Source organism: Melitaea cinxia, chromosome 4 (genome assembly GCF_905220565.1).
Source record: "Melitaea cinxia chromosome 4, ilMelCinx1.1, whole genome shotgun sequence".
In the NCBI taxonomy this organism is placed as follows: Eukaryota; Metazoa; Arthropoda; class Insecta; order Lepidoptera; family Nymphalidae; genus Melitaea; species Melitaea cinxia.
The window spans coordinates 14,473,537-14,500,194 of NC_059397.1; the positions used below are offsets into that span (position 1 = coordinate 14,473,537).

At 34.7% G+C, this 26,658-nt stretch overlaps 1 protein-coding gene across 1 annotated transcript; it reads right to left on the reverse strand.

Moving 5' to 3' along the window:
- Positions 1-6,866: 6,866 nt before the first annotated feature.
- Positions 6,867-7,782, reverse strand: LOC123670418 (putative nuclease HARBI1). Its single transcript, XM_045603914.1, has 3 exons — positions 7,537-7,782; positions 7,107-7,388; positions 6,867-6,986 (listed from the first exon to the last, which is right to left on the reverse strand). Exons 1-3 carry the CDS (start codon positions 7,780-7,782, stop codon positions 6,867-6,869), a joined length of 648 nt encoding a protein of 215 aa, XP_045459870.1.
- Between the last annotated feature and the right edge of the window lie 18,876 nt (positions 7,783-26,658).

Below are 26,658 nucleotides of genomic sequence, written 5' to 3' on the forward strand. Positions count from 1 at the left end.
TTCTCAATTAAAAAACTGACTTTGATTCGAAGTATAGTAAGTATATACACATTAAAATACAAAGTATATACACATTAATGGATAACTAAATAACTATCCGTCAGATCACGCTCCTTATATGGGACTATACGACAAGCATGAACTTTTTTCAATAGTAAAACAATCATCAAATTCAGTGAAAAAACTTTGACGTAACACACATAAAAAATATAGTCAAATAGATATTCTCCTCATTTTTTTTAAGTTAGGTAAAAGGAAATAAATGAAAAGAAACATCTTATATCTAATTCACACCAATCAAGTTTGTGTAAGATTATCAAATTTCTCTCTCTAATGAAATCTCTCTCTCTCTCTCGGTCTCTAATGAAAATTACAACGTGATTTAACTTTAATAAACACTACAAATAATTCAACAATTTTAATATTTTACATGTTATAATAGAGTATACGTATACACACACAATAATCACGGACCTAATAGTTAATACAAACGCCGCGTCGTCCCAATCACCATAGTTCGTCAATTGAACTAATTCAGCTTTAAAAATTTATTGTTTTACTAGTTGTGCTAGTAAAAGTCGCGGACTTCGTCCGCGTAGAATTTAATAAAAAAGTTATCTTTCAGTTATAGCTATCTACCAGTGAAAGTCCCTTCAAAATCGGTCCAGCCCATTCAAATTTATTTGAGATGTAACAACTAATTTTCGAGTTATATCTAATAATGCGTTTTTACTTGACTATTTTTTCGTCGAACTACGTTCTATTATACCGCTTAACTTTTTACTGGATGTACCGATTTTGATGATTTTCAATTTAATCTAAAACTGATGTTTATCATCTGGTCACATTTAAATTTCATCAAGATTTGATTACAATTTTTTGAGTAATCTTTGATAACTCGTATTTACTTGACTATATTTCATCTATCTACGTTGTATTACTTGTCGATGTAATTGATGTCGGTTTTTTTTTTCGTTTTCGAGCAAATACAATTCGCTTCAGCCTGTAATATCCCACTGCTAGGCATAGGCCTCTTCCCCCATTAAGAAAAGGGATCAGAGCTTAAGCCACCACGCTGCTCCAATGCGGGTTAGCGGATATATTCCCTACTATGAGTAACGATCGCTATCACGTGTATATAATAACAACCGGGACCGACGGCTTTACGTGCTCTCCGAGGCACGGTGAAGAGACCCACAAGGACTGTACAAACACCCAGACCACGGCAAACACCTGTATGGCCAATACAAATGTTTGTCATGTGCGGGGATCGAACCCGCAACCGCCAGCACAACGGGTACAATCCATGGCTGTGACCGTTGCGCCAACGCGGCGTCAAATACAATTATTTTGAAAATATTAAATTTTAATTCACTTTTGATTTATTGAAACACGTAAATCACACATATATACGTGCAATGAAGTATATAAATACGACCGCACTCACATAAAAATAATAATAATAATAATAATAATAATAAAGCTTTATTTAATTCCATACAAAAATTCTTCAACAAATTAATAACATAATTCTTCAACAGTTTTAACAAATATAATAAATTAAATCAAATTAAATAAAATTAAACTAAATTAAATCAAATTAAACTAAATTAAATCAAATTAAATTAAAACAAATCAAATTAAGCAAATTAAATTAAACAAATTAAATAGAATAAAATTAAACAAATTGTACAAAATTAAATTAAACGAAATTAAAATAATCAAATTAACCAAAATTAAATTAAACGAATTAAACAAAATTAAATTAAACAAATGAAAAAAAAAAAAAAAAATTAAATTAAACAAACTAAGCTAAATTTAATAAAACAGGCTAAGCATTGTCGTTTAAGCATTGTATGGACCCCTTTCGGGTAAAAGCCTCCTCCAAAGACTTCCAAGTCTCTCTGTATTTAGCTAAATCGAGCCATTCACGACCCGCCACCTCCACTATTTCATCCAGCCATCTAGCGTAAGACCTGCCTCTTGCTCTCGTGCCCTGTGGGCCTTTCCATTTGATAGCTTTTTGTGTCCATCTATCGTCTGTGTATCTGGCCACGTGACCTACCCATTTCCACTTTCTTTGCAGGGAAAACGTAAGTGCGTCTGTTATCTTAGTTTTTCTGCGAATGTCTCTATTTCTTACTTTGTCTTTCAATTGTAAGCCAAGGTAGCTTCTCTCCATTCTTCTTTGAGTGGTTTGAATTTTGTTCATAATTTTGAAGTTAAATACACTCACATAAAAATACCAAGACACAAATATAAAATAATATACAATATTTAGCAGATATTGTAACGATCGTGATTAAAAACCGCTCTTTTACTCTACGGCGCCCTTTAAAATCAGTGAGTTTGTATCCAACACTTAAATGTGTATTTTTTATACGAGCGCAATGTCAGGACTATCTCGAGACATCGAATCCATTTAGTTAAAAGCTTTCTCATATTATTTAAAACTGGCGTTACATTTCCCCTAGGAAATATTTAAATTTTCTGCCTTAATATATTAAAATAAAATGCAGTACATATTTTTAATCATCAAAAATTCGAGAGGCGGGTCGTGACTTAAATATGTAAAAATTTTATATCAAATTTATTAATTTACATAAATGAAGATCTAAGTAAAAAGACATTTCAAGTGAAAAGACAGAAGGTCGAATTTCGGTATATAATTTTATTTTATTGTAACGTAATTGTGTAAGGTTCCAACTGCCGGCTTTGAAATACACAAACCGAAGACGGGTAGCAGCGTCTTCGGTGTGACAAAGCCTGCCCAGCGTGGTGACTATAGGAAAAACCCATATAGGAAAAACCCAACCCATGTTCAACCCAGCAGTGGACTATGATAGGTTGAAATGATGATGATGATGTGTAAGGTTTGATAAGGTTGATTTGACGTCAAAATTCAAAAAGTTTTAAAGTGAATTTAGTGAATGTGTGAGAGTTTCAAAGCTTTTCAAGAATAGTGTTTTGGTCAGTAATACCATATCTTATAATTTAAAAAAAAACTAGTAAAAGATATAAAATTTAAATATAAATATTGTTTAATTATATCAACACTTTTTTATAAAAAAAATATTTAAAGGACCGGTTTTATCGGAATAAAGTTTATCCTGTAAATAAAGTTATACATAGACTTTTTAACATCAGAAGGTAAAACAGGCCTATGGACCTGTATCTTTTTAACCGACTTCCAAAAAAGGAGGAGGTTCTCAATTCGACTGTTTTTTTTATGTATGTTACATCAGAACTTTTGACCGGGTGGACCGATTTCGACAATTTTTTTTTTTATCGAAAGGTGGTGTGTGTCAATTAGTCCCATTTAAATTTATTTGAGATCTAACAACTACTTTTCGAGTTATATCTAATAATGCGTTTTTACTTGACGCTTTTTTCGTCGACCTACGTTGTATTATACCGTATAACTTTCTACTGGATATACCGATTTGAATAATTCGTTTTTTGTTAGAAAGGGGATATCCCTAGTTTAGTACCATGATAAGGAAACCAGGATCTGATGATGGGATCCCAGAGAAATCGAGGAAAACTCTCGAAAATCCGCAATAACTTTTTACTGGGTATACCGATTTTGATAATTTTTAATTTAATGAAAAGCTGATGTTCATCATGTGGTCACATTTAAATTTTATCGAGATCTGATAACTACTTTTTGAGTAATCTTTGATAACGCGTAGTTACTTGACTATTTTTAACCGACTTCCAAAAAAGGAGGAGGTTCTCAATTCGACTGTATTTTTTTTTTTTTTTTATGTATGTTACATCAGAACTTTTGACTGGGTGGAGCGATTTCGACAAATTTTCTTTTAATCGAAAGGTGGTGTGTGCCAATTGGTCCCATTTAAATTTATTTGAGATCTAACAACTACTTTTCGAGCTATATCTAATAATGCGTTTTTACTTGACGCTTTTTTCGTCGACCTACGTTGTATTATACCACATAACTTTCTACTGGATATACCGATTTTGATAATTCTTTTTTTGTTGGAAAGGAGATATCTCAAGTTTAGTACCGTGATAAGGAAACCAGGATTTGATGATGGGATCCCAGAGAAATCGAGGGAAACTCTCGAAAATCCGCAGTAACTTTTTACTGGGTGTACCGATTTTAATAATTTTTAATTTAATCGAAAGCTGATGTTTGTCATGTAGTCACATATAAATTTTATTGAGATCTGATAACTACTTTTTGAGTAATCTTTGATAACGCGCAGTTACTTGACTATTTTTTTGTCGATCTACGTTGTACTACTCGTCGATGTAATTGAAGTCGGTTTTTTTTTTCGTTTGCGAGCAAACACAATTATTTCGTCGATCTACGTTGTATTACTCGTCGATGTAATTGAAGTCGGTTTTTTTCGTTTGTCTGCAAACACAATTATCAAATAATAAAGTACAACGGTCTGTTTCACGTTAAATAATAGAAATATCTCGTTCGAAATTCGATGATAAAAAAATAAATATATATCATAAGCTCTTATACGGGTCCTCCCGTGACCATCGTTGCTGTAAAGTATCCGAACTTCGGGCATTTAGAAATATTAATAAAACGCAATAAAACCCGAAAAAGTTGTTGCATTACAATGAGTGAAATTCGCGTAAACATTAGAAAACAATATACACTAATGTGATACCAACTCTATTTAGTAGCTTTCAAGAGGTTCAATATAGACTTGTCAAACACGACAAAAAAGCTTCAAAATTCACAATAATTAAGCCCATCTCTGGTCCAGTCTACGAAAGTTTTTACATTCTACATAATGGATTTGCGCTAACGGTCTTATTAATAAAAATCACTTATTCCAAACTTTACACTAAGACTTGTTAATCTCAGTGTAACAGAGTGTTAACTTGGTAATTATAATCTTATTAATAAACTCGGAGTAACCTTGAAGTAACAATACATTCCTTACGCCTAGATTAGAGCGAATGTAATGGCAACCCAGGCGATTTATAAGTAAAAAGAGTGAGTTACAGAATGGACGTGGAATGAAACTGGGGCCGCTGTCAATTTGACAATTCACTTTTCACTTTACGACCGTTATGTTTACGAATTCTCGGTAGTAATTTTTGGAGGAAATTTGTTTGTTGCGTGTTTAAAATCGAATCATTTTAATAGTTAATTGTATTCTGTATAAAAATGAGCCCAAAACGGACAAAATGGAGCGATTGCTCCGTTAATTGATGAAGAAGAAAAGGTAATTCTCATGTTTGTCACATGCTCTTTACTTCCATTATTTCGATTTTTAATGGTTCTGTAACAAAAACGAAGTAAATAAAACGGGTGGAGGTGCTAGACCAGCAACTCCAGAAGCTGCAGTTGTCGAAATAAAAGATTTACTCAATCCTGCAGAACTATTAAGAGATCATAATGTGTATGATTCGGATGGAATTGTGATTGGAAAACTGGACTTTCCAACTCTTAGTGAGACGCACCCTATTAAACAGGTCAGTTGGTTGAACTCTAATACTGTTTATTAACGAATGATAATCTAAATAATGTATCATTGTGGGCTACATATTTTTTCTCTTTTGATTATAGGATTCGAACCAATCAACAAATGAACTTGTTAAATTGGATACAAGTATTACTTACACAGAAAATGAGCAGCTAGCTGTATCTCTTTCACTAGTATTTTCATTTCTTTAAATAATTAGCACATTATATTTAATCGGCGATTTAAAAAACGAATAATTATATTTCAATTATATTTTGTTTGTTTTATTAGAACATGTGCGTGGAAACTGTTGAGGATACTGATGCACAATTGGCTATTCAGAAAGTTACTCCATTGGCGGTGAGCTTACAACAAAATGTATATGAATGTGGTTTGTTTAAAAAATCTACAACAACATTTTATAACTTACAGATTACTCAATTTAAATCCAACGCAGCCACTCCAGTGGGAATATGTATGGAGAAATTACCCGTTAAGTTAATATTCATACATCTACATGCCATGCCTTCTTCTGTAATTATGTACTTGATAGTAAGATATATACTTACATAAAATGTACTCAATAAATATACTTATGCTTTATCTAGGATATAGGTAGTTAATATTTGTATTTTGAAAATGTATTCATCTGAATTTTCCGAATATTTACAGATCTCTGAGAACTGTGGAACTGTGACCATTCCAATGAGAAAAAGTATTGATATCATTCCAACAAAGAAGGTAAGTCAATAATAATTTGGTTATGCTTGGAATCATTATTAAATGAAATGTTTGCATATTTATTTTTTTAAATAATTTTTAGCTTAAACATTTTTGCAGGCGCCCAAACGGAAAATTATATTCAACAACATTGCAGACAACGGTTTAAAGTCCAGAAAAGTAATGTCTACCTACCACTACTTGTTAATGTTAATTTTGCTGTTTGTGTAACCAATCAACCAATAATTAAACTATTTATTTTTTGTACAGGACTATGTAAGCAGCATGTTAACCCACAGCAAGATGTTAAAATATGAAGAACACATGAGACGTATGGAAATGGCTGAAGAAGAACATGCCATAAAAATGGAAATCCAAAGAGAAAAATTAAAATCTGCAATTCTAAAAAGAGAAATTTTAGAATTAAGAAAAGCACGTGAAGCATCAAGCTTTCATAATTGAATTCAGTTTTTTAATTATATGTCAGTTTTATTTATTTATAAAAGTTAGTGTAAGGTTATTAAAATAAATTAAAACACTGTTTTAAAAAGAATGTTGTTTATTATTTATATGTAAGAATAAGGTCAAAACAACTTAAATAGTTGATTTTAAAAAGTTTCATTAATAAATGCTGCCCGAGCCGAATTTCCTCTGAGGGAACTGCTTTTCATTTGTACTACTGGAACGTCATCATCAATATTGTTGTCTTGTCTCAAACCTTTGCTTTAAGCGGCATTCATTAAAAATCCTCGGGGTACTGTCTCGCCAATGTGCCACTATGTCCATGATTCCTAAGTTTGCATTTGATACAACCTGGAATCATTTATATACCTTATTAAAATGGAACAAGATTAGTGATCTCATTACATTGATAAAAATGATTTTATATCTGTGCAAAAGACAGGCTACCTACTTAGAAACTAAAAAACTTACTTGTACATTTATAGAAATGTATCCTTTCCTATTAATATAATATTGAGCGACATCTCCACCAACTTTTGGGATTCTTACATGTGTGCAATCAGTGGCCCCTATCACTTGTCGAAAACCACACAATGCATAAAATCCAGCAATAACCTTATTTTGCTCGGCATCAGATTGTAGCATTTTAATCCATTGAGCCCTATGTGCTACTAGTGTCAAGGCAACTTGTTTACTCATAACTGATATTGTTGCCTGGCTCATGCCACCGAGGTCCCCTGCATCATCTTGAATCTGTTGACATAAATATTGAGTTGTATATTAAAAACAAAACTAGTTAATGGTAAGAAACTGTATTAAAAAAAATAAACTGCTGAATAAAAGACATAATTGATCAGTTCTATTTACCTCTCCACGGGCCCATGTTCTTATTGCAGCTTACTTTCAGATGGGGTGGTATAAATCCAACCCTTGCATCACCAGCTAGTTTATCTTTTACCATGTCAATTATAAATATAGCAGTGGATTTACAGAACCTGTACTTTAATTTGAACTCGGTTTCTTCAAGTTCCTCCAGCGGATTCTTACATATTTTATAATGTTTTACACGACTCATTGGCATTTGGTCTTCAACCTCATATATTTCATCTTTCACTCTCAAATCATCAATAAAATAATCTCTATCCATCTTTTTGCACAACAAACACAAAACACGTTCAAAATAACGAACTTAGACGACACGTGAAATGTTAGGTTAAGAATTGTCAATATACCACTACTCTTAGCCATCTCTAAACTACGTGAAACCAAGGATTAACTTTTACTCCGAGAGTAGATTCGGGTTATGTTACTCTTTCCTTACTCCATATTTATTAATACTGAATTTAATTACTCTGAACTTAAGATTTGGTGTAAAGTTATTCTTGATCTAGTCTATGTTTATTAATAAGACTGTAAAAGTTTTAGAGGTAGTTTTGCCAACATTTAATTACTTACTAAGATTTACTCCTTTTGTGTCTGAAACAAACAATATATACAAGTACATACACCCAGACCCAGACAAACTCACACATCTGTATAGCTAGTAAAAATGTATACCATGTGCGGTGATCGAACCCGAAACCGCCAGCCCAAAAGCTATAAGCTAGTGCTGGGATCTTTTCGCTAACACGTCGTCAAATTAATTAAATTTGCTGATATATCACAATTCAAGAGAATCAGATTTTCAAAAATATATATTTTTTATGTAATGGAAAAATGGACATGTCTTTAAAAACCTAATTAAGTAGATGAGTATGTAATATCCACAACAATATGTGTGATAAAAATTTGTATATTACAATTGAATTATTATTAATTTTATAATATTACAGGTACGTCTTTAATTCATAACTTAAAAATTATTTATTTTTACATGTTATATTTTTTTCTGATCTTTACTCACATATACATGTATATAATAAATTATGATATATAGTTTCGGGTTCGGTGTGGGGACACATGCCAAACATTTGTATTGGCCATACAGATGTTTGCCGTGGTCTGGGTGTTTGTGCAGTCCTTGTGGGTCTCTCCACCGTGCCTCGGAGAGCACGTTAAGCCGTCTGTCCCGGTTGGTATCATATACACCTGATAGCGATCATTACTCATAGTAGGGAATATATCCGCCAACCCGCATTGGAGCAGCGTGGTGGATTAAGCTCTGATCCTTCTCCTACATGGGGAAAGAGGCCTATGCCCAGTAGTGGGATATTACAGGCTGAAGCGTATATAGTTTCATTAAAACCTCCCAATAGCTTCATAACAATTCTCTTGAAAACTAAAGAAATTTAAAAACCATACTTTCGGATTTTTCAAACATCTATGTCTCTCGCATTAAGAAAATATTTTTCCTTGACCGGATATTATAAAAAATCCGTCAAAAAATAACAATTACAGAAACACGTTTCCTTATCCTCCACGTATAAAATTTTAATCGCCTAAAATTCGTCCAATTTCTTGAAAAATAAATGAAAAACAGAAACGTTTTTACTTAAAGGGATGACGAAACGACCCCACGTTTTCTTTTAAGTGGTTCTAATGAGACCCGTAGCAGAGTGAGCCATTAGTCGAAGTTTCCTTTTGGAGCGATAGTAAATATTGACCGAGATATCCCTAGTGTTCGCTTAACTGGTCTTGTATACACAGGAGCAGATCTTATACCATTGAAGATAATGGTTACAACGCAAGAGAAAATATAACTTTAAATGGAAGTAGTTAAATAGTCAGTCTCAATTCCTTAAATGCTGTTTTTACTTTGTTTGACTTTTTGTGATTGAAAATTCAGATCATATTTGAAATGAAATTTGAAACATTGAAGAATGAAATTTATGTTGAAATGGTTTCATTGAAGTTCAGAAGTATAGTTACTGTTTTAAAACTACATTAATACTCGTTTCATATCATATTCAATATTACAGACGAATTTATTCATATCGACCGACATAACCCAGAATTAGCAAACTGAAGGAGCAGTAGGCTAGTCACCTGTGTTGCAGAACCGATGGCCGTTGGATTAGACGTGTCGTGGAGTAGAGGCCGCGTATCGGCAAACGCAGTGTGGGACGTCCTTCGGCCCGCTGGACCGATAATCTACGTAAGATTGCCGGTGTATGCTGGATGTCACTTGAGGAGGCTTGTTAGCAGCATTAGACTGCAATGCAGTTAGTTCATGGTTCATTCTACAACAAAATATGCATATCCTAATTACTGCGATGTTAACAAATATCATAATCATGTACTTTATACATACAATAATTATATTTTTATTTGATAAATACACCACTATTATAGAATCATCATCATCATCATCATTACAGCCTATACAGTCCACTGCTGGACATAGGCCTCCACAAGTTTACGCCAAAAATAACGTGAACTCATGTGTTTTGCCCATAGTCACCACGCTGGGCAGGCGGGTTGGTGACCGTATATATTATAGAATATCAAAAGTTAAAAACATGTATATAAAAAAACTTCTTATTTCTTAAATAAAGTATCTAAAGATAACATTACTTGACAAAAAATAAGGCTGTAAATATAGTCTCCATCATATATCAAATTTTCCATTAAAACAAAGCCCAGAAAACTCAACTGTGACACGCATCCTCATAATCTTTCGAAGGGTAAAATTCCTCTAAGCTGCTCATAATGGAAATTCTTTCGATTTTCCATACACATAAATATTTACTTGTCTTTTGTGAAGGAATTTTAGAATAAGCTCATATTAATAAACGATCTTGAACACTTGTAAAAAAATTTAATCTGCAATGTTCATTATGTGTCAAAATAATGCCAATGATGAGTTTTATTCTGAAGGAACATTAAGGCTAACGTTTAATTATTTCTCATAGGTTCTTATACAATCACAACCGCTAATAAAATCAATTATTCAAAATCAATATAACGATAAAAAGCCATCCTTCAGAATGAAAGCCTATTTTTGTGTACTAAATTGAACATAAAAGGATACGAATGACATTTTTTAAGGACAAATTTGTAAATCCAAAAAATTTGGTAGACCTTAGAAGATAACTATTAATTTTTACTAACTACCTACTAATCCTACTTTTAATAAATTATCCTTATTACCAAAAGTTTTTTTTTTACATCGGCACTAGTCCTCACAGGCTTACTCCCGTTAGACCTTCGCGTTCGAGAGGCGGCCTTACTTTTTGAGACAAAAAAAGGTTACAGCACGGACCTTCTTCCACCGGGAAGAGAACTGGAGCGCAGGGTGGGACCAATGCAAAACCCCCACCCTTCTCTACTCATGCCAACAGAGTACGAGCGCTTAGAGAGTCTGAACCCCGAAGTCCTTGAGGAACACAGCATCGTCGGACCTCTCATCTTTACCGACGGAAGCAAAATAGAGGGTAAAGTAGGAGCTGCCCTCACATGCTGGGATCAAGACAGGGAAGTAAGATACTCCACTTTCCGGTTAGAGCCGCACAACACTGTCTTTCAATCCGAGACGTACGCACTCTTCAGAGCAGTGGAAATGGCAAAAACCTCAAAGTCACGCTCCATCAACATCCTGAGCGACTCGAGGTCATCTTTAGATCTGATGAGGAGCCCCTCAGTAACTCACCCTCTGGCCGTGGAAATGAAGAGTCAAATCAGACAGCTCCGGGAGGAGAATAAGACAGTACGGTTCTTTTGGTTGAGGGCCCATGTTGGAACACCGGGCAATGAGAGAGCGGACGAACTAGCCAAAAGGGCGGCTTTAACGAAAAAGACGGCACCTGACTACGACAGAGTACCACTCTCGTATGTCAAAAGGCAGATACGGGAAGCGTCTGCCAGGGTGTGGCAAGACAGATACAATTCTTCGGAGACTGGCTCGGTCACGAAAATATTCTTACCGGATGTAAAGACCGCTCGCAGACTGGTAAGGAAATCGGCACCAACATCTGTCGACACACAAATTCTGACCGGCCACGGAGGATTTGCGGCGTATCTTCACAGATTCCACATCACTGACAGTCCTTCGTGCGTCTGCGACCCGAATTGTGAGGAGACAGTTCTGCATATTATACTGAGCTGCCCGAGGTTCAGTAAGGAAAGGCTGGATCTGGAACTCAAACTCCAGATTAAATTAGACCAGCCATCGCTCCATACCATCCTGGAGAGCGAGACTAGCAGAACGTCCTTCCTCACATTCACGAGAAAGGCCGTCAATACAGCCGCAAAGAGGAACAACACGCTTTCTCCACCACTGGCTTTAACACCTATGCAGAATGCCAACACCGTCGTTCTTACAACACACACTCAGACACACAACAAACAAACACAAATAGAACAAAACCGTGTCCAACAAGTAACTCAGCAGGACAACATCGCGGCTCCGCGGATGTCTCCTGGCCGCAACCTTCTGGGCCAAATAACTAGGACCATGTCTTCCTCACTGCAGAACCTGTTCAGGAATAGAGCCAACCAAAACGCACCTCCGCAACCGACTCAGAGCAGGATGACACAATCCTCGCCCAGTGAAGTGAACGGAAGTGGAGAAGTTGGTATTAGGACCAGATGCGTGGCTCTATTCATGGACAGCGAAACGGAGAGGATGGGGATAAGCTTCTGTCGCTCTGAAGAACGCAATCAGCTGGCGATTTCGCCGGGGCTCGCTTTACTGATAAACGGTAGCACCCAAAAGACAAGCATAAAGCGCACAAAAATCACAGCGCTAGCGCAAGAGCAGGAGGGCGACCCGACCTATCGTTTATTGCGGTTGAAAAACAAAGAGATCGCACTTTTCGAATGGGGAGAGACGTCCGCCTTCGCGCAGTCCAGCTTGTGGCTACAGCGCTTGGGCGAGATCCCCGGGGGAATCCCCGGAAAAATCAGTGTCGATTCGATGAGAGTCGGTTATAATAGAGGCAACGTATCGGATAGGTACGGTTGCCTAATGGCCTCTAAGAACAGTGAGGTCATTGTTTACGAAGACAGGGGGGAGGATCTTGGTTACTTAAGACCGAAATCCAAAACACCTTCATCCCCTGCATTGCCGACTGTCAGCGAACCCGCACCTAGTGGCTCGGAGCGCCTACAACAAAAGATTGAGAGCCAGAAGGTTGAACAACGCAAAGCAAGGGCCGCACCTGAGTCTAAGCCGAGCTCGATGTCATTGGCGACCTTTATCCAGGCAACCATCTCCCCGAAACAAGGTAAGCTCCCGCATCACCCCTCTCCCAAAAAGGCTGGACAGGGAGAGCGACTATCCGGGGCGCTGAGCGGGTTCACCAAAGACGACAGTCCGAGGCACCCGGAGGCGTCACTCGCCGCTCGAACTAGGGCCGATATGGGACAAGTAGAACCACCAAGACTTCGACCTGCGTCCACACCGTTTCAACATGCGGAGAACGCCCTAATCGAGTTCCTGGCCATAATAAAGGCAAACCGCGAGGTAAGCCTGGCCACCTGCAAAAAGATCATGCAGGCCTACCAGTACGATCACCAAAGGCTACTGGAGGTGGAACTCGAGGAAGCCGAAGCAGCCATATACAACAGCAAAACCCGACAAATACTCAAGGGCAAGATGTCGGGTAGGTATATGGCTGCATATAACATCACAGCAGGTTTCGTGAGCGCGGTCGAGTCTGAGGGGAGTGACGAGGAGTCTCAAACCTTCGACACACCTGAAGGGGACCCGGTGGTGGTAGTGGCCAGATGCACGAAAGTAATGCTGGGGGACCGGATGCTGCGGATGGCGAAAACCATCTCGGGCGACCGGGAAGCCGGTTTACCGTCCGTGACCTGGGGGCTACCATCGCTGGAGTGGATAAACGGTGTACCGGGATGCGGTAAGACAACTCGCATAGTCAGGGACTTCGATGAGGACACGGAGGTCGTAATTACGACCACAGTCGAGGCGGCCAAAGACCTAAAGGAAAAACTGGCGCACCGCTATGGCAACAAGGCCAAGCAAAAGGTGCGCACTATGGCATCCGTGCTGGTAAATGGTTTCCGTGAGGGCTCAAAAATCAAACGCCTAACGGTGGACGAAGCCCTCATGAACCATTTCGGAGCCATAGTAATGGCCGCCCGACTATCGGGAGCAGAGAAGGTAGTCCTCATTGGAGATATAAATCAGCTGCCGTACATCGACAGGGACAACCTGTTCGAAATGCGATACCACAGACCAACCCTGTTAACAACCATCTCATGTGAGTTGTCATGCACGCATCGTAACCCCAAAGACGTCGCCTTTGCCATCAGTGAGGTTTACAAGACCGTGTACAGCTCAAGCACAAAGATCCGATCTTTGCGAGTGGAGAGCCTCACGGGCGCGCGCATTCCTGTAGGAAGGGACCGGACCTTGTACCTGGTCTTTACGCAAGAGGAGAAGAGATTGCTGACTGACCAGGGATACGGGTCCGGTGAGGGATCGCGCGTCTTAACCATCCATGAGGCGCAGGGCCAGACCTATGAGGACGTCGTTGTCCTCCAGACGAAGACAAGGAGGCTCAAGATTCACGACAGCGTCTCGCACGCTGTAGTCGCGGTGACTAGGCATACCAACACCTGTGTCTATTACACCGACGATCGTGACGACGCAATTGGTCGCTTTGTGGCGAAGGCAGCGGAAACTTCTGAAAAAGACATCCTCGAGCACAGCCTCAGGATGGCGATTCACCACAGGGATGCCGCCGTCATTGAGGGTGTGCTCGAAATGTTAAAATTGTAGCACACCTTATTTGTAGGAATAAATTGTAATTTAATGTAAGGAAAAAACTTAGGAGTAAGTAAAAAAAAAAAAAAATACTAATAATAACATAGGTTAAGTGTATATTGTAAGTAGGCTAAGTAGGCCATAAGTGTACATATACGTTAGCTAGACAATAAGTGTACATATATTATAGATAGCAAGTAAGTGTATATATAAACATAGATAATAATAATTATTATAATAGTGACAACAATAATTAAAGTAAGGCGCAATATAATTCTATGTCTTTTTGCATGTAAGATATCAATTAAGTTTAGCATAATTTTGGTCGGTGGACTCACGTCTGCATTAGGGATACTAAGATAGAATAATTAGGTCTCTTAATGTAAGCTGCAGTAGTGTAACAAGTAAACGATCAGTAATAAAACTAAAAATCGGAATAACAAAAGCATGGGCACTTTAAGCCTGTGGACATAAGTTTATTTATAAAAATAAAAAAAAAAGTTTTTTTTTATGTTATTATTATTTTATCATTTTTATGGAATCATGACAATTAGAAGCAATAAATGTCGTGAAATAATTTTATTTATAAAATAACTTACTAAACCGTAGGTTTTCGTAGTAAGAACACACTTAACAGTAAAAAAATATAAATTTATAGTCGGTTCATAGTATTACGTAACATTACCAGTAGGTTTTTTTTATTCGATACTTAATGTCACAGCATGAGACGAATGCACGAATAAAACGACACTTAGACTGAAATTGTTTCATCTACCCGCCCTCAGTGTTTTATTGTACGTGTAATTTAAACAGAATAACCCACTTAGGAATGAGGAGAATTTACGATATAATCGCCCACAAGCTGAGTGTAAAATCTACTTTTAACATTTACACACAAAAGGTTTACTTTATTTTAACATTTCAACATCATTATATGGTTATTATCGTTTATTTATTATTAACGTACAAAACGTTAATTAGGGAAACAGAGTTATTAATTTTATATTATAAATGAAATCCACTGTATTTTGTAAATGTATAATTTTGGACTGTGAATATTCACACCAGCTGTTTCTTGCAACATTGTACGTATGAAAACTTTAATTTAAAAGAGCTTATCCTGAAATGAGAAGTTTTTAAATTGTTTCTAGTTATGGAATATGGATGCCTTTAGCCTCGAAGTGTAAAGAACAATAATGTTCATACTATGAATGATAAAGTACGCAGTTTTAGTTTATATATATATATATATATATATATATATATATATATATATATAAATTCCGTTTCATTTTAAATCTAATATATAAAATTCTCGTGTCGCAGTGTTTGTCACCAAACTCCTCCGAAACGGCTGTTTTTATGAAATTTTATGTGCATATCGGGTAGGTCTGAGAATCGACCGACATCGATTTTTCATACCCCAAAATTACAAGGGGGGGGGGGGGCGCAATATAACGTTTGCTGGGTCAGGTTTTATATATTTATTGTATATATTGAAAATATTTTTAACGATTTCTTTGAAAATGTTCTGTTACCTGACTGCCAGGTATGTTGCTGGAGGTAAGCAAGGTAGCTCTATAAATAAGGAATTGATCTACAAATTTTCACATTCAATGGAAGCTGACTTAATCATCAGCTTTATGATTCAGTTTTACTACTGACCAAAACACTTACTTGTTAATTTTATTTTCATGTGTATACGTATTCCGACTTAAGTTTTCGTTAACTTTCATTTTATTTTCCTCTAAGATTTATTACTTTAACAAAAAAAAGCATAACCTATAAATATATTATTTCTATAACCTAATATAAGGAAAGACCGCGTCGGCGCAACGGTTACAGCCATGGATTGTACCTGCTGTGCTGGCGGTTGCGGGTTCGATCCCCGCACATGACAAACATTTCAAAATCAAAATCAAAAATAGCTTTATTCAAATAGGCTCCAACAGCACTTTCGAATCGTCATTTTACAAATTAAAACTTTAAAAATTAATTATTATTTTTGTAAAAGTGAAGCTAGCACCGATTCGGAATGTAGATTCTGCAGAGAAGAATCGGCAAGAAACTCCGCAGTTACTCTTTTGAAATTTGTATTGGCCATACAGGTGTTTGCCGTGGTCTGGGTGTTTGTGCAGTCCTTGTGGGTCTCCCCACCGTGCCTCGCAGAGCACGTTAAGCCGTCGGTCCCGGTTGTTATCATGTACACCTAATAGCGATCGTTACTCATAGTAAGGAATATATCCGCCAACCCGCATTGGAGCAGCGTGGTGGATTAAGCTCTGATCCTTCTCCTGCATGGAGAAAGAGGCCTATGCCCAGTAGTGAGATATTACAGGCAGAAGTAAAGGGAATATAAAATGGCGAGTAGATTCAAATCAGTCTTCTACGTCTAGTTGTTGATAATCTCCAATAAAGTTTGTTGATAATATTTCTTCCTTCCTTCCTTCATTAAATATAATAAAGACGAGTCATAACATTGTTTAAGCGAAACAAATAGGTTTATAATCAAAGCTTTTGATATTATTATAAGTTACGGAAGGGTTTTGTGTAAGGTTGAAGAGTATTTAATATTAAAATTGTTTGTAAGTTACAATGGGTGCCTTAATTCCCGCGTATTGAAAATGTTGTGTAGTTATTAATTTTTTTCAGCTTTGTTCCGATTTTATACGGAGAATCCTAGTATATCATAATAGGAGTACTTAAATTGCAGCCTTACGTTATTAAAAGGGAATCAAAATTATTATCTTTGTTAGTTTTAGAAAGTGACGTGTTTTTTTTCTTGAAGTAAAACTTCCTTAGGCACGTGGTGAATACGTGACGAGAGCGTTACAAAAAGTGTAATCAGACAAGACGAATTGAAGTTGAGAGAAATATAAGTTAGTGAAGATAGAAAGAGAAAGAGCTACGTTTCGTATATTCTTGTAAGGGCAAGAGAGAGAGGTACGAGCACACATTTCTTTCTGTCTTTCTCTCACCTATACATTCATATATATGAAGCTAAGTTAAAAGTTTTACTTCAGAAGAAAATCAATGTCTTTTTTGAACTTTTGAACTTTGAAGATATATATATATATATATATATAGTCTGTAAGCCTGGGTGTGCTCTTAGTTTTTTACATAAATTTGTAACCTTTTAAAATGTTTCAACTCCAGTAATCTAAAATAATTTAGCAAGGGAATCTTTAAATAGGTTACATGATAAATCATTTTAAAAAGAGTTACGCACTTTAATACAAATATAATCTGTGCAATAAAATTAAAACAATTTATTTGATAAACTCAATTGAACAAAATTTAAAGATTGATTACAGGAACTTTGTCCAGTTGATTTGAGCGAGTTGATTGTTCCTGTGAGAGAAAACTTTTAATTTGTTTTCATTTATTGGAATTGGCGGGTCTTTTAATTCCTGTGTAAATTTATTGTTGTTTTTATACAGATTCCTATTACGTTAAACAGTAAAGAGAATTATTATTATTATTGACTAATATTTCGTATTCAATTTCATAAAATTATATATTCAAAAAACCTACATCAATGTATTTTAGTTACCTTATTATACATATATATTGAAGTCTCGGTTATCTTGATGAAACGCTATCATTTTTGTTTTAAAACCTTTTTTAGATAAATAATCTAGCAGCTAGTTCAGAAAACAACATGAACAATATTAACTGAGGTAGGGCATAGCAGGAATTTCCTGCTCAAAATTTGGAGCAGCCCGACTGCGGTAGACTCGACCTTACAGAAGATCACAGCTAAATAATACTGTTTTTAAGCAGTATTGTGTTCCTGTTGGTGAGTAAGGTAACCAGAGCTCCTGGGGGGATTGGGGATCGGGTCGGCAACGCGCTTGCAATGCTTCTGGTGTTGCAGGCGTCTACAAGCTACGGTAATCTCTTACCATCAGGTGAGCCGTACGCTTGTTTGCCGAACTAGTGATATAAAAAAAAAACTAGTGATATATTATGCAGATGTTGATAAACACATAATAATGCAACCTTGCTGCCATTTTTGGCAGCGGTTTTGTTTACTTCACTCCTATTATAACTTTTAGTAACTTTATAATTTAGAATAAAATGAAAAAGTAATTGTTAAAACATCCGCGTCTCATTTGAAAGTCATGGATTAAGATGTACGAGTGTTTCCATTTGTTTTCGTAAACTGAATTCGTAATTATTTTGTACTTGAATTTTAATATTCTTTTTCAGCATTGCCTTTGAAGTTTCAATGACTTTTTAATATAAAAACGTTTGTCTCATTTCATCTTATCTTTCGAGTTTATGGCTGCTTCAAAATACAACGATGGCCATCAAGATTTAGCATTTTTACTTTTTTTTCTCTTATTCGTATCTTTTAAAGTTTTTATCTTTTGTTTGAATACGATAAAGTAAATTGTCAGAAAATCGCTGACAATTCTACGTTGAAGCCTCGTCGCGCACTGTAACTTTGTTTCGCGTTTCTCGTTTTTGTTTCAGGTTATTTAAGATTTCTTTTTTGTTTAAAAATTCTAACACAATGATTGTCCGTGTTGCCTATTGGCTGGATTTTATCATACAGAATTTCAGACGCCGTTTGTGGTTTATAAGAGATCTTTTTACCTTCGCGTTACTGTGATAATCATAAATAAAAAATAAGCAATTTATGAAACTCTAGTAAAATGTACATCCTTATTTAAATGTATGAGTCTTTATTTAAAAAAAATAACAAGGTTTGTTTAAAAGAACTATAGTACTGGCATAAATACCAAGACGATTTTGTTTGTCAATATCTTTTGTAAATCAAACCGAGCTTACAAAAGCAAAAGTACCTCCGTCTAGTGCCAGATAACAAACCTTTATATTGAGGCATTAACATGCAGCAAATTAAGGGAATGTTTAAATCAATATCGAAATTATTTCGTAATAGAGTATTTTTTTTTGAATAAGTAATTGACAATTTTTTAAAAATATTCAAAAATTTGTATCGATCACGTATATTCTCTGTGACAGAATAAACTTAACGCTTGAACAGTAACACTTGAATAAAAAAATAATATTTTCATGAAGTACTGAGGCATGATCAATACATTCAATTTATAAAAAAGAAATACCTCTCGAAAAACCTTCCAACGGTAATAGCCTTTTACGTAAATTTAATTCTACTTTGATCATTCATGTTTTGAAACAATTTGTTACCGTACATTTTATTTCGTTATTCAAACATGAGAATTCGTTAAAATATTTTCTTGTGTATTCTATGTATTTTTGAACGCTATTTGAAGCCAATGCCCTTGTAAAGAACCACAAACTTTATAAAAGTTATTGTTGCTTCGTAATAAAAATCGCTTTAAATATATTTCATAAAATTAAAAATTTTACAATGGCGCAAATTTTTTTTTAAGTAGGTTTCTTGAATAATTTACTATCTTTTAATATAAAAACAAAAACAAAAAAGTATATCTACTACTATTAATATAACAATTTTAGATTATCGTATTTTCTTATTTGCCTTTTTCTCACTTTTATACGTATGTGGTTTTCGTATTAATAATTCAATGAATCTTTACAAAAAAAATTATGTATCATTAAATAGATTTGATGCATATACATTACGCTATTGCACTGAAATAAATGTTTTAGTGGCTTCTATTAATGGCTAATAACTATACTGGTAAATTACACATTAGTTTCTGATTACGTAACAGATGGTTTTAATGATCCCCTTTAATTATTTCATACTGAAATAATGTCATACATTTACTGAGTATATTATAAGATAAGCTATAATGTAATCGGGTAATTGAATGTGTGACTATACATTCAATTACCCGATTATAGAACATCGATTCATATATTGGAGGCTTACGTATACTCCTCGTGTATCAGCTTAAGCTACCATTATCATGTATTGTTTTCTAATGTTTACGCGAATTTCATTCATTATAATGAAAACTTATTAGGATTTTATCGCGGTTTATTAAATCCGAAAAAGTTGTTTCATTACAATTATCATACCTATCTTGTCCAACTTTACGACAAAGAAGCAACATGTCGTCTAATTAACGTATTGAAGCATTAGTTAGGTCAAAGGTATTTTTTTTAAATTACCAGTTTGGTTTGAGAGTGGAGTGATGATGATGATCGTAGTCTAGATAAGTCTAGTCATAGAAAAATTTTACACCCTAAACATAACTTTTTTATTACGCGTAATTGTATTTTGTTTTTCAATTACCTAATTTGTATATCTTTCATTTGTCTGAATATATACCTCGCTTAATCTTCTAAAAAATCTTATTCCGAGAATATTGTGAAATTTCTTGCTACAATATTATTAACGCAAAAGAAATAATATCAAATTGTACATCCCTGTGGTACTCTAGGTGGATTAACGGCTTATTTGGAGGTTCCCGCTATTGTCAGCAATGTTGAAAGAAAAATTATGAATTGCGGAAAAAAATAAATAAAAGCAAGTAAATCGCAGTTTGTTAGGATATTGAAATATATTATTAAAGAAAGGATTATATACTAATGTCTAAATTTCGATTTAAACAATCTAACTGTATTTATTTTTAGATCTTATTGAAGACTGTAGTCAAATAAAATTGCTCTAAAGCAGTGTAGTAGTTGTAGGTGATGTATGTAGGTGAGTAAGGTAGCCAGAGCTCCCGAGAATGATGGACGTCACTATAAAATACGCGTATTAATACTGAATTATTTAATTTTAGTTACAACAAAGCTTCCACCGCCACAAAAAAAAAATATCCAATATAAAAGCCAGCATCGTTAAACCCATCCATTTAATATTAATAATATTATTCCTGAAAGGGTGAGGTAAAATATGAAAGCAATTTTAAATTTACACGGAATTAATATTGAATATTCAGCATTTTTAACAAAATAGTAGCGATAAATTCCTCACGAATATTCATAAAACAGTCTTTGTGTAAAGAGTTAATTATAGTTAGTATGAGTTCACTATAGTTAGTATACTTTGATGGTATTGGGGTGTTTAAATAAATTATAAATAAACTACGCACACTTAATCAATACTGTAGAGTCGATTTATATTAAGTTAGTTTCGTTTAGGCTGTATGACAGTTGCAATAATCGTTTTTTTTCCATTGATTGAGTCTGTAACATACCTCTGTTGTTGTGGATTTGGTGATGCTGTATTTACATACAAGATATTACCAATTTTATATTAAATACTGTTTTTTTAAAGAGTCACTGCGGAATTTCTTGTCAATTCTTTTTGCAGAATCTACATTCCAAATCGGTGTTAGCTTCACTTTTAACAATAATTAAAATTTTTGTTAATAAAATGACTATTTGAATTTTGAAGTCTATTCGAATTAAGTTACTTTTGTTTTTTTTTTGTTTTTTTGACTGTGGACGTCTAACAGGCCTCTTGCGCTATATAAAAGAATTAAAACATTTATAAAGGTTAAATAACGTATACACAGAAAAAACATACATGTATGTACTTGAAGATGGGTTGTGGAAGTGATCAGAGCAGCTCCATGACGAATGTTATATTTGATTATATAGTTTCTTGTGGTTTAGGCGCTCGTGTTTGGGCTGTGAGTATAACGGATGCAGGATTTTCTTCCCACTGGGAGCTTCCATGCGTTCAATATGTACCATTTATTACTTTTTCATTTATAATGTTTATATAAAAACTGAAGCAATAAAAATTAACTTTAGGTACGTAATGTTAAAATGTTATCATTTGCAATAGTATGTTCATTTTGCTACAATGACTTAGGTATTTCAAATTTTATTGTCATGGTTTGTATAGATATCATACGTTTATAGTGTAAAATTAATATAATTGACCACTTAATAACTAAATATTTACAAATAGCTATGGTATATATCATATCAGAATGGAACGGTGCCAAGAATGCTGGCAGCATTTCTCCGTTGAATCGCTTTGCCGATTCTCGCTGCGATATCGCTGCTGTACATCCACAAGTTCGCGTCAAAAACGGCGTGAACTCATGTGTTTTGCCCATAGTCACTATGTTGAGCAGGGGGGTTGGTGACCGCTGGGCTGACTTTGTCGCATTGAAGACGCTGCTGCCCGTCTTGTAAAAAATTAAAAGTGTTCAAATTTAGATTGCCTTTAATATTTTTTAACGATGTTTAATAATTTTAGAGCGAAATAAATATTTAGATTTCATTATAATTTTTATTAATGTACTTTTTTCTCTTCTGCCATTACAGGAGTATTGAGATTCATTATGAAAAAAATATAATTATTAATGATGTCCAAAAAACACACACATAAACGTAGTAAACGTATATTCTGTAGTGTAATCTACACAGATTTTTTTTTGCTCTATTTACAGTCTTACAACACAGATTTCAATAAACTGTTGATTATACATATATTATTATTTAATGATTGTGATGTCAATTTACCTATGTTACAAAATAAATCTTTCCATCGCTCTTGAATAAAGACATGCAAAGCTTGAAATATTAGTATTAGTTACGAGTATTTTGCGTCGGTCTTGTCATTATCATTATCAGGTAGAACAATGGATTTGAATATTTTTTATTAATACAAGAACGAATATGAAAAAAATCACATTTTTTATGATTTTTTAATATTCCAGCTGAATGAATTCAGTTGATATGCAAAACATAATATATTCATTCATTTTCGAACCCGTTATTCCAATCAACTTATGCTAATACCACCGCCACACAGAGGGCTTTGTTTGCTAACAATAATTGCTATGCATATCTACCCTATGCTTTGCATACAGAAACATTGCAATAGCCATAATGTCTATTATCTTGTTTGGAAAAAGGTTGAAACTTATTTACTATGCAGCTCAATTGCAAGGAGGTAGAGAATCAGGCGGAGTAAAATTGTATATAAAAAAAAGAAACAAAAATTTATCCAAAATTGTATTGCAATCGCTGTATCTCATCGCTGTAGTAGAATATATTTTAACGGTTAACGGTTGACGGTCTTTTAACGGTAATCATCAGTGGTTGCATTGTGGACAAAATCGCGAAACAATGTCTCTCGGATTAGTGAAGCATTAGCCTTTTACTGTAAATTTAGTCTGATAATAAAACGCTTTATGCAAACATCATTTGTGTTATGCAAATATATTTTTTGTTAAACGACTAGGATGGCTAACTAACGTACAGCCTACTTGATGGTAAGCGGTAACCGTAGTCAATACACGCCTGCAACATCAGAAACAGTGCAAGTGCATTACAGACTATAACCTTTAACACTCCTCAAAAGCTCTGGTTACCTTACTCACCACATGAACACAATACTGCTTGAAAGCAACATTATTTAGCTGTGTGTTAGTGTAAGGTTGAGGTTCTTTACCAGACAGGGTGCTCAAAGTTTTGTGGAGCATATTCTCTGCTGTGCCTCGATAGATGTTGGGCCAAGTTAACAGGAGGAGGAAGCAGGAAGCATCATTTTTATTATGGCACAGCGTTACTGCATCTTAAAGGTGAATAACACTGTAACGTGTGAAGATACTTCATCTTACCCTTTACGAGGTTCAGTATAAGAGATGCTTCCAATCATTAACACTTTATTAGTTTTCAATGAATTGTGTTGTGTTTGTATTAAAATAAATGTCTTTTTTTCATGTCATTTAACCATTTATTTGCCTTTCAAAAATCAACGTATGTTTCTGTAGTAATTAATATAATATTAACAAGACAAGATATAAAATGTTTTGTGACTACTGGCGTAAATATACTTGAGTCAGCAACATTTATGAAAGTATAAAAATTGCGCCGAGCATCGTATTCTTTCAGATCATAAAAATTTACAGATATTTTATGAAGCTGATCTCATAAAAACTTTACCGGTAGGTAAGCTAAAATACTCAAAGTACATAAACTTAAAGCATTCAAAAGTAATATTTATAACAGAAAAAAATATGTTAGTGTAAATATTTCAAATTTATGTCTTACTTTATACACAACTTTTACCTTTAGGGATCTTAAATGTAGATATAAAGATATAAAAAAAAATCAATTATTATTCATTATGACCTCGCATCAAAGTTACATTCAAACAACAAAATTAGTTATGAATCAGACAAGCGAATGGATATATAACCTTACCGACATTCAGTCTATCAGTTTTCACTACCAATGTAACACGCAATAAATGTACCTACATCTGTCTTATTCACATGCCGTTTGTACGAACATTCACATTCCAGTGTATATAAAACATGGTTTCTTGTGACACATGCTACCTTCAATGATTTTAGTCAAATGTTCGTACTATATCAAAGACTTGTATAATAAACTTATATTTTTAAAAGTTTTTCAAAGAGCTTATGATGAGTTTTTTGGCAATTGCAAATTCTACCCATTGAATTGGTAGTAGATACACATTCATTATAATTAATTTATGACAATAACGAATAATAATTGTGTTTGCTCGCAAACGAAAAAAAACCGACTTCAATTACATCGAAGAGTAATACAACGTAGATCGACGAAAAAATAGTCAAGTAACTACGCGTTATCAGAGATTACTCAAAAAGTAGTTATCAGATCTCGATAAAATTTATATGTGACCACATGATAAGCATCAGCTTTCGATTAAAGTAAAAATTATCAAAATCGATACACCCAGTAAAAAGTTATTGCGGATTTTCAAGAGTTTCCCTCGATTTCTCTAAGATCCCATCATCAGATCCTGGTTTCCTTATTATGGTACCAAACTTGGGATATCCCCTTTCCAACAAAAAAAGAATTATCAAAATCGGTACACCCAGTAGAAAGTTATGAGGTAAAATACAACGTAGGTCGACGAAAAAAGCGTCAAGTAAAAACGCATTATTAGATATAACTCGAAAAATAGTTGTTAGATCTCAAATAAATTTAAATGGGACAAATTGGCACACACCACCTTTCGATTAAAACAAAATTTGTCGAAATCGGTCTACCTGGTCAAAAGTTCTGATGTAACATACATAAAAAAAAAAAAAAAAATACAGTCGAATTGAGAACCTCCTCCTTTTTTGGAAGTCGGTTAAAAAGAGCCCTTGAAGATTTCGTGAATTGAGGGATTTTTGATTTTTATTTCATCGTAAGATTATTATATTGTACAATTTGGAACAAAGTTCCCTCATAAACTCTTTAGACTGAACATTTGTGTCCATACAATAATATGTTTGTTTGTTGGCGCCTATCAATATCACTATGCTGAGTGGTTACGGCATCAACGAATATAACCACCCCCTCTCTTCCCGTGGGTGTCGTAAGAGGCGACTAAGGGATAACACAGTTCCACTATTAGCTTGGAACTTAAAAAGCCGACCGAGGGCGGGATAACCATCCAACAGCTGGCTTTGAAATACAAAGGCCGAAGACGGGCAGCAGCATCTTCGGTGCGACAAAGCCAGCCCTGCGGTCACCAACCCGCCTGCCCAGCGTGGTGACTATGGGCAAAACACATGAGTTCACGCCATTTTTGGCGTGAACTTGTGGAGGCCTATGTCCAGTAGTTGACTGCGAAAGGCTGCTGTGACGATGATGGTGATGATTAATATCACTCGTTATTACTTACAATAATAAAGCAGAAACAATGTATATCAACACAGACCGTCGGTCAAAAACTTTTATTTCAAGTTTATTTCATGTAGATGGATTCATGAAATCAATTTTAATAAAAATAGGTAAGTTAGCAGTTGCATAGATGTAACGGCAATTTAAAAATTTGTTTTTTCTACTATTTTATAGCATTACAATCAATAAAAATAAACACTTTAATATAGTAATATAGATGTTATAGACCTGATGATAGAGATAGCATTACTATAAAGAAACACTGTAACAAACAGCTGACGGATAAATGCTTTAGAAGTTTCAACAATAACTTCATTTTAATATTTTCTGAAGTACTCTAAAGACGGAAGAGTCAGATGGATTTTCATTAACTTTTAATTTCGAACTGTCTGAAATATTAAACTTATAGTCCTAATTACCTCCACTGGTGACAAGAGGGCTACTGTGTTTTCTGCCCAGAGAAGAGGCATAGCGATTCAACGGGAAAATGCTGCCAGCATTCTTGGCACCATTCCACGCACACATGATTTATACCATAACTATCTGTAAATATTTAGTTACTAAGTTGTGAATTGTAAATATGTATTATGTTCTAATAAATTATTATGTTCTAATAAAAATAAAACATTATTAAAAATTAAATTATTACGAAATAGATATGACAAAATAATGGACAAATCGTTCTAGTGTTGAAGGGAAGGACTAATGCATCCAATACCTTAACTCGATACATTACTTTAATTTTAACGATACATTCGGCTTCTATCACAGCATTTTCCATTCTATACGCGCATATCTTAA